The following is a 10,160-nucleotide window of genomic DNA, read 5'->3' as shown; positions in this document are numbered from 1 at the left end:
GTAACACAATTCGACTTAGGAGGAAATTCGACGATTTCGGTAAACTTCAACCCACCTCAAAAGCTAGTCCAACTACGGCGAGAAGTCGAAAGGAAAGAATCCACGCACTCGCCCGGCCTCCAACGGTGCAACCGCAACGCCCACGCGCGCTCGAGCCGCGACCACCACCATGAGCACGTCCAAAAACTAGAGAGAGAGGGAGAGCAGCAAACAAAATCTCTTCTCAGAGCTCTCAGCAAATATATAGAGGTTGAGGATAAGGTGGGTTATCGACACTTCAATAGACCAAATTACCCCTCACAAACTCAAAAATCCAGCTAGAGTACTGATACCCAATTTGGTTATCGGTACTCGGCCTCTCAAACTGCAAGCTCGCACACAGGGTACCGGTGCCAGCCCAATGTCGTACCGGTACTGAGCATTAGATTGGCACAACCCGAGAGCAGCAGTTCTGGAATTCCATTGGGGTACCGATACTCCTCTGCCTGGTACCGGTACTCAACACTGAAATTCTACACTTTGCGGATTTCAGTGTCAGAACTCCACTCTCGTCTTACGTTGAGTCCGTTTTGTATCCATTTCGCGCCAAAACGACTCCGACTTGTCCCGACACCCTCCAGATGTGTCAACAAGTCTCAGATGCTGAGGTCTCACAGGCAACCAAATACCAGGAATACTACACATAATACACTGTTAGTGTTATATCAAAGAGAAGTACTTTGTGTACCCCACTTTGTAGTATCCAATATTTTATTGATGTATTAGCATACACATATTAAATGACGCATGTCGAATGATTAGGATTTCAAGTATAATAATAATGCTTAAAATTTAGGAAAAACTTCAAATACCACCCCTATGGTTTCACACTTTCTCACTTTAGTACTTTGTAATTTAAAGTGTATCAATTTAGTGTCATGTGGTTTCATTTTTATCCTTTCATTATCGATTTTACTAATTTTTTTCATTAAATTGGTGACAAAGTTAAAACTAAAGGGAACTAAAGTGAATATTTAATAAACCTAGATAGGGTATCTGAAGTTTTTTATACATAATTTAACAAAATATTAACGAAAAAGCTGACGAAAAAATAAAAATTAAACCACAGGACACTAACTTGATACACTTTAAACCACAGTGTACTAATGAGAAAGTGCGAAACCATAGTGGTAGTATTTAAAGTTTACCCTAAAATTTAATAATAATATCTAGAATTTAGTTATTAATATTTAAAATAAAATAATAATATTCTTTTGTCATTATTAGTATTATAAAATATATTCTAAAATATCTATAGCAGGACTTTATATCAAATTATACGAAAGATCGATCTAAGATGTGTTTGGTTCGAAGTCGGAATCCATATTGGAATCGGAATGAGAATAAGCGGAATTATTTATTATCTCATTCTGTTTAGTTCGCCACCTGAATCGGAATCGGAATGAACCATTTTCATTATCAAAGTTTTGTTCAAATAGATATCAGAAACATAATCAAATTAATTTATCAATTTTATTTTTATAAAATATTAGTTTAAATTCAAATTGAAAATCAAATATTTAAAATTTACGTCAATATTTCAAAACAATATCAAAATTTTAAATATATTTGTTAAAAAATTAAAATTTAAAATTGAATGGATAATTCAAAATATAAAACTAAATTTTGATTTATTCAAATTTAAACTTAAAATTATAATTTCAATTTCAATTTGAATCCATAAATTTAATTTAAATTTTAAATAAAATTTGAATAAAACTTCAAATTTTAAATTAAATTTAAATTTAAATTGATTCGAAATGCTTGATTGGATTTTAATTTTTAATTTAAGTTTAAATAAAAATTTAAATTTATTTAAATTTATAAATATAATTTTTAAACTTAAACTTATGTTTTAATTAGAAAATAAGCTTAAAAAGGTTAAAATTAATCCGAACAAATACATTCCGCCCGAATTCAATCTTCGATTCAGCCTCATAACTCACAAGCCATTTGGAAAAACAGGTAATTAAGGGAATTTCCATTCATCCGAAAATCAGAATCAAAATAGAAATCTCTCATATCAAATACGGACAAATAGATTTGTCTATTTCGATTTTAATTTTAGGATAAAAAAAAGTGCGAATCAAACAGGCCCTAGAACAGTAAACAGATAGGAGCGAGTGCTTCTGAATAAGACGGGTGTGGTGGGAAATTTTGATTTCTCTGTAACGACAATTCCATTATTGCTAGTTTCTTATTTTCTTTTGAAAAAAAAAAAAATTATATAATTAATTAGTGGCATCCAAGAAGGACATTAATGAAAGGGACAGCAGTTCCGTGTCCATTACCATTTCCATTTTTTTTTTGGCTGTCTTCTCGCACCTTTTTAATTTCGTCACGAGTTAAAGGTGCTCGGGAGCGGCAGTCTTCCACGTTCCCCGTCCCTGTACCGCCTGCAGGACCATTTATTATTGCCTGCATCCGGTGTGTTTAGTACGTTTCATACACCGTATTTTTTTTTTTTGAATTTTAATTTTAATTTGTGCACAGAAATTTAGTAATAAATTGCGCGTGTGCAGTAATCAATCGATGAAATTTGTTAATATCTTTGCAAACAATATTGTATATTGTATAGATTTATCATATAGTGTGTAGCATAGACAAGATTGAGCTTGGTATATTTCTGAAAGTACGGAGCTCTTCGTATTTTCGAGTCGTTTTTGATATTGAGACTTTCAAATCGACGATCGGTTTCGTTAGACTTGATCTAGAGTATTTGAAGTATCTAAAATATAAATTTCGTGAGTTTTCAAAATTATTTGCCTAGTGATCACTGAGACTAAAAATCAATAATTTTAATGATCATAGTGAATCGTTTGCAAGTTTAACGGTGTAGAAACTATCCAAATCACATGAAATTTTGATAGTAAATTTTTCATACTATATAAAATAAGATCAATATTTTTTATTTAAAATTTTAACATCATATCATCATATTTTGTAATATTTTTATTTTCAGCTATTTATCTTGAGCCCTTTCGATCATCAAGCAAATGATATTAAAAAATTATAAAATTTATTTTTTAAGTAATTCAAATGCTCTAAATTAAATCTAATGAAACCGATTGTGGATTCGAAAATCTAAACATCAAAAATAATTTAAAAGTACAAAGTTCGGACACAGTGTTTTCAGAAGCATAGGAGCCTCACTGGCATAGACAATATGCATGGAATAATTTCTCCTTCCTCCTCCCCTTCAAATTATTCTCACAACAACAACAACAAAATTCTCTCTCTCTCTCTCTCTCTCTCTCTCTCTCTCTCTCAAGGCTTGGAAGGCTATTACCAGGCCCCCACGGGATCTCTCCTCCTATGGGAGCAGCTTCTTCCTGGAGCTTCTCCTTCTCCTCCTCCTACGCCTCCGCGTCCCCTACTCGTCCTCTCTCTCTCTCTCATAACAATTGTTTAAGCTCCGGTAATTCCTCGAAACATAATTTGTTTTCCCATCAATCTATCTCTCTCTCTCTCTCTCTCTCTCTCTCCCCCTTATTTCTTTACATAACCCCACCCTTATATTTCTCCTCTNCGCGCGCGGGGCGGGAGGCGGCGGAAGAGCGGCGGGGAGGAGGAGGAGGAGGAGGGGAAGTGGAGGGAGGGGATTTTGGGGTTGGCGCGGCGGGCGGAGGCGGCGGAGCGGCTGCGGACGCTGCGGCGGCGGATCCACGAGCGCCCCGAGCTTGCCTACGAGGAGGTGGAGACGAGCCGGTTGATCCGGGAGGAGCTCGACGCCATGGGGGTGGCCTACCGCTACCCGCTCGCGCGCACCGGGCTCGTCGCCACCATCGGCAACGGCCGCCGCCCCGTCGTCGCCCTCCGCGCCGACATGGACGCGCTCCCGATTCAGGTCGTGCTCGAAACCCTTCCGATGGCGTGCTCCGATATCTCCGATACCTCTATCTGCTAATTCAATTTGGTTGTAGCTGAAATTCTATCTTAGCCGTAAAAGTTTTGATTTTGCTGCTTTAACCCTTGAATTCCGGTAATTCGACCCAATTGATTGCTCTTCGGTTACGAAATTTGCGCGCATTACTGATTTTAATTGAAAATGTAGTCAATTGCATCATGACGGATGGGGATCAGATCAATCAAATCGAGCGAATTGTCAGATTAGATAGTAAAATTAAAATTTTCAAATGTTGCGTAGGCATCTGAAAGTGATCTATGGCTTATTATTTGAGGTTAAAGTCATAGGGTGATTTTCTGTTGTAAAAATTGTATGTCTAATAGTTTAGAAACTGTAACTATAATTGGGTTACAGTTTGTCAGTGTTAGTTTGGATTTATTTAGGGTGAGAGTTGTAGTTAATCCGTGTTTGTATTAGGTTGCTACTTTCTGAGTTTGGTTGTTTTTTTCTTTATCTTGTCTTTTTTTTTTTTTCTGCAATTGAAATGCCTCTAATAGCCAAGGAGGCGCATTTTATTCTGTTCTGTATGAGTTGAAGTTTCGAATATTATCAGTCAGAAGATCAGCAGAGGCTCACATAACAATGAACATGCTCGTCGTATCTGCCATAAAAGGGCTCCTGCAACTTTAGTCTTGATATTAGATTGAAGCTCGCATAAAAGTGAATCGTCTTGTTACCTTTTGACTCCTTTATCAGTTAGGTGGGGCAAGGTTGGTCTCTTCAAAAGATTCGGCACATTTTTTGTATGGTCCATTGGAGTTACAGCTGCAGGCTGGGAATATTGATGGAGTCAATGTTATATTTTCGATGCACATGCAGATGTAGTGTATTGGTGTGGGTCCATGCTTCTGCTTTGTTATGAATGAAATCGTCGTTCATATCTCGCTATCAAGTACATCATTTTTTTTTTTCGGAAGGTTATTCGTGTCAAGAGTAGATATTCATGTTCTGAACCAAGTACAGTACGGAGTTAAAGCTGCAGGTTTGGGATATATTGACGGTTGGGATTACATTTTCAATTCACGTGCATATGTGGGTCAATGGTTCGGCTTTGTTATGAATGAAGTTATAGCTTATGTCTGGTGAATAAGTACATCATTTTTTTTTGTCAGAAGGCTACTCGTGTTTAGAGAAGATAATCATGTGTTGAGTGGAATACGATAAATTGTTGTACATTTATTGCTTCTTGTGCTCTCTGTTTTTATCTTCCCACTACTCTGCTGTTTTTGAATGTTGAAAACTTAGAAAACTCTGAAAACTCTGTGTTCTTGGCATTTATGGCCAAAGAAGTTATTGATCTTTTCTGATTTTTTTTTTTTTTTTACCCCCTCTTCTTCAGGAAGCTGTTGAGTGGAAGCACAAAAGCAAGGTCCCTGGTAAAATGCATGCTTGCGGACATGATGCTCATGTAGCAATGCTTCTTGGTGCAGCCAAGATACTGAAAGCCCGTGAACACCTTCTTAAGGTCTGTGCTGTCCGTTCTTCTTCTGCATTTAACTGAATGGAAATTTGTGCATCTGATCATAAATTAGGTTTCCATTTTATGTATCATCAACTTACTGTCTAAATATTCTTGTGTTAGTTGAAATTTTTATTTACGGCTTTCCTAGGTGGCTAGAGCTGCAACAATTTCATTACTTCTTTAATATTACTTCTTCTTTTTTCACATCAGGTTCTTTTTCTAACTCCAAATCAAGCAATGTTTCTCAATTTTCGCTATAAGCTATCCCTCTTTTGACTTTTTTTTTTTCTCTAATAGCAATAATTGGGGATTGACATTAGTATTACTTTTAGAAGATTTATTTGGTGGTTTTGTTCAGTTGTGAAGGCAAAAAAATATGACCCTCATAAGTGAAAAAGGGAGAAATATAAGGTTCTTCTGAACAAGAAAGGAACATGATTTACGGTGAACGTGCTTTTTTTCACAATATGACAAGTATGATTGTCCGAAAGTCATGTACTCGTAAATGAATAAACTACTAATGTGGACATACTGTAAAATCAATATAAGAACTAGTGAGCATGCCGACTACAGAGGCTAACGTTTTTTCCTTCTCTAAGGCGAACTCTTTCAATCTAATGTTAAGAAGATATACTGCAGGGTACTGTTAAACTTCTGTTCCAGCCCGCAGAAGAAACTGGGATAGGTGCTAAGCGGATGATTGAGGATGGTGCTTTGGAGGATGTGGAGGCCATTTTTGCTGTTCACGTATGGCATCAGTTTCCCACTTCTGTAATTGGTTCCGGGCCTGGTCCCTTGCTTGCTGGATGTGGATTTTTTAAAGCAGTAATACAGGGCCAAGAGGAAGGGCATTCTGCAAATGAACACCACTCAATTAATCCTGTTTTGGCTGCCTCTGCTGTTGTCATCAGTTTACAGAACCTTGTGTCTCGTGAAGCAGATCCTTTGGACTCGCAGGTTTTATGTCTCAACTCTTAAGTTCTTACAATGCTATTCCTACAAACTCTTGTAGTTATCACAAGCTGACCATTATTTTAGTTGTCACCATCCATCAGACCAGACAGCCTGATGAAAAAGCCATGGGTGCTCTCTGGATGACTACGCTACTCTTAACAGCACTTCTTTATAAGGCCATTATATTATGTGTTCTTATTTCTAGGAATCAATTTAATCATATTCCAATTTACTAAAGTAAATTTCAAGATAGAAAGAGATTGTACAGGCCTACATGACTGCATTAAAATTCAAAGCAAGACGTGGAGAAAAAAACTTCTGTACAATAAGATACGTTAACATGTGATGAAATATACCTATTTGAATGATACGTACAATTGTATGTTGCTTATCGTTACACTAAACTTCAGGCAATTAAAAGAAAAGCAAGCTAAAAAACTAGCACAATGTCGTGATGGCATTGCACCAACAATTACTGTATCAAGTAATCTGAGAGCTGAGATGAAGCAGTGGAGAGCAGAAAGAGCTGCAGTTGTGTTCTGCAACGAAGGAGCTAATGCAACCTGTGAGATAGAACAAACTAATAGACAAAGACATATAGAAAACTATCTGGGGTTTTTCTCCTGCCAGCCTAACAGCTTCTGCTTGAAGAGAAATGACTTTCTGACCATTGTTGGACTACAGCTGAAAACATTGGTCTGCTTGTTGTGTTCATTGCTCAAGGTTCAAATCAAGAGCTCACCATAATTGATAGCATCTGGTTCTCAATCTGATTGGAAGAAAACTGATTTCTCTGCTACTATTTCTTCAACTATCAATTATGGTTCGTGAGCATTACTCATTTAGGCCTAGTGGTTCAGCATAATTGAAAGCATCTGGCTCACAATCTGAAGTGTATGATTCAATTTGAAGCTTAGCGTAACTAATCATTCTGCTACGATTTTTTTTCTTCAGCTATTTGGCATCTGGCCCCCACAATCAATTCATCATAGACAGTACACCCTGCAATTGTGTCAAAGATTCAAAATATTATGTCTTCAAACAACCTTTATCTTCAGTCTCTATAATATCTTCTAGACCTATCTGAGTTGGGCAAAACTTAATTTACTGATTTAGAAAAATATGGGCTTTAGATGGTTCAACATATTTCGTTCCCCTTTTCCCGAAGTTAAGTTTTAGTTATCATAGATATGGAATAAATTTTCTCAGTTGAAACCTGTTATTTGATTATTCATATTATTTGTTTCCAACTATTCTTAAAGGAAAAGAGTTGTTCATCCATACTAGGGATGGATAGTTAAATTCCCAAAGTTTTTAAAGGAAACTTATAATGTGGATAATCAACTTGTTTCCTGCATCTTGAACACTTGTCCTTTCTCTTCTTATACCTTACTGTCAGTTGATTATCCGTATTATTTGATTCCAAGTAGTCTGCTCCAGGCAGACATTGTTTTTATATCTTTCTCTGTTCATTTGTTGAAGGTTATATGGTACCTTTACATGAGAAATAGCAAGAATTTGTTTCCTCTAGTCTAGTTTTAGATTCCCTTAGGTCGCCTTCTCGATCACTTCTCTTATTCTTTTCTTTCAATATATTTTAGTTGGCTATATTACTAGTTGATTAGCATTCTTTGCTGATTTGCTGGAGTATATCTATCCTAACGCGGCAGTGGGTGGTTTTAGGGTTTGGGGTGTGGTGGTGTTGGTGGTTGTGGCTGTATAAGTGGTGATGGTAAAAATAGTTCAGGTTCTTTTAATGATTTCTACACATCATTGTAGGAAGACAGGAAATGTGTTAAAGGAAAGGAGAAAAGAAAGAAGGCAATTTTTGGTTTTACAAAACTAAACTTTTGCTCTGATAATTCCAATAGCCGTAAAAACATTATTAAGGAATCAAGCTATTAATAATTGAGTAATAGTGGAGAATATCAATCCCAATACTCTCAATTATAAATGCTTATAAATGCCTGTTAATGGAGAGGTGGTTCTAGTGGTGCGGAACAATCCAAAAGGAAACAGTGTAGCAAGCCTTACTGTTACACTAAGTGATTCTCTTAAAACTATTAACAGATATCGATAATTGCTCGCACTTTTATAGCTAAATTCTGTTTTACTGTGTTCCTAAAACATAGTAGCTAAATAATATCCGAAATACTGCTACTCTGCATAAACCTAATTTCTGTTTACTTTGTTCTTCTTAGTCTTGTCCATGTTCCCAAGAGAACTTGAAGCCAAAAAAGCATACTTTTAATCTCGATAGTCTTCTTACTGTGAAAATTAACATAAGCATAAAAATTTTTCTCAAGAAAATTAGTCTTAAATGATCTTCTTTTTTTTATTTTTTCCCCATTCCTCTCACTTGACCCACTGCTAGTATCATTAATGGTGCTGATTCACTTCATGCCTTCAGGTTGTCTCGGTCACATCAGTTAATGGAGCTGATCATCTCGATAAGACCCCTCAATCGGTCATCCTTGGTGGAACTTTCCGGGCTTTCTCCAACACAAGCTTTTACCAGCTTCGGCAGAGAATAGAAGAGGTTGGTTTTGGATACATTTTACAGTGCAGCATGACATCTTAAACTTACTGGTCTTTTGTTAAAGCATCATTTGGTAATTCTTATGCCGAGACAGCTACTTTTTAACAGATAATAGTTATGCAGTCTAGCGTCTATAGAAGCAAAGCTTCAGTAGATTTCTTTGAGAATGAAAGCTTTTACCCACCAATGGTGAACGATGAGCATATGTACGAGCACGTAAAGAAGGTGGCTGTCGACCTTTTTGGGCCCAAAAATTACAAAGTTGTCTCTCGATCAATGGGGGCAGAAGACTTCTCATTCTATTCTGAAGTTATCCCCGCCGCCTTCTTCTACATCGGTGTGCGGAACGAGACGCTGGGGTCGGTTCATGTAGGCCATTCTCCTTATTTCATGATCGATGAAGATGTTCTTCCCAATGGCGCTGCTATGCACGCTGCAATAGCTGAGAGATATCTCATCGAGCATGGCTAGAATTTATATCGCCTGTGGCTGAAAATAGAATTGCTTGATTAGAAATTCTTTTGCGGAAATTCTGTATTGAGATAGCGAGAGAGAGAGAGAGAGAGAGAGAGAGAGAGAGAGAGAGAGAGCCAAATGTGTCTCCTCTCCTTTCCGCAAAGTGATTCATAGCTTTATAAGAATGCAACAGTAGTGAAAGGCGATTCATTTTCGCCTTAAATTACATTACCTCTGCAGTCACCTTGTATAAGAGGAACCGAGTGACATGCCCATACAAAAGCGACACAAGGCATCATGTATTTTTCTGTTCCCTATCATCTGTATCATTCGTTTCCGCTGTAATTTTCTCTGCTTTGAGGGAAGAGCTTCATGGCAAGAATAGTGTAAACCATTGATTCTGTATATCTTTATATATTCAGATGATTTGTGCATTCGTGTTCCTTCGTGTGCGTGTTGACGCACGCTGTAAACAGTGATATGCTCTAATTGGATCGTAATGAGTTTTCCATCTTTCGGCATTCCTCTTTTTCGCGATTTGCTGAGCATGTTCAGCTGTATCTTTGCGCTCTATTTTGGATTCTTACTTGCGAGAGTTTGTTTGTATTGCTCAGCTTAAACTTTCCGCTCATCAAGAGAAAAGATCTTCTGCTGTAAAATGTCTGTGGTCCTTACTACCTGGAGTTTTTTTTTCATATATTGCAGTGTCGTTTTCTGCGATACTCTGTCATTGTAAATGCACAAAAGATGAGTATTAGGACGACTAATACTGTGGACCTTGGGCTGTGGTTTGGATTTGCCCA

The 10,160-nt window shown here is 37.1% G+C and overlaps 1 protein-coding gene across 1 annotated transcript; it reads left to right on the top strand.

The window, feature by feature from the left end:
- On the top strand, positions 3,642 to 9,868 carry LOC109711806 (IAA-amino acid hydrolase ILR1-like 6). The gene is made up of 5 exons (XM_020235047.1): positions 3,642 to 3,886; positions 5,286 to 5,411; positions 6,048 to 6,365; positions 8,773 to 8,901; positions 9,010 to 9,868. The coding sequence occupies exons 1-5, from the start codon at positions 3,773 to 3,775 to the stop codon at positions 9,370 to 9,372; spliced, it is 1,050 nt and encodes a 349-aa protein (XP_020090636.1). The 5' UTR covers positions 3,642 to 3,772; the 3' UTR covers positions 9,373 to 9,868.

This window comes from Ananas comosus, linkage group 6 (genome assembly GCF_001540865.1).
Source record: "Ananas comosus cultivar F153 linkage group 6, ASM154086v1, whole genome shotgun sequence".
Taxonomy (NCBI): Eukaryota; Viridiplantae; Streptophyta; class Magnoliopsida; order Poales; family Bromeliaceae; genus Ananas; species Ananas comosus.
The sequence above is the reverse complement of the archived record's forward strand: the minus strand, read 5'-3'. Positions and strand labels throughout refer to the sequence as shown.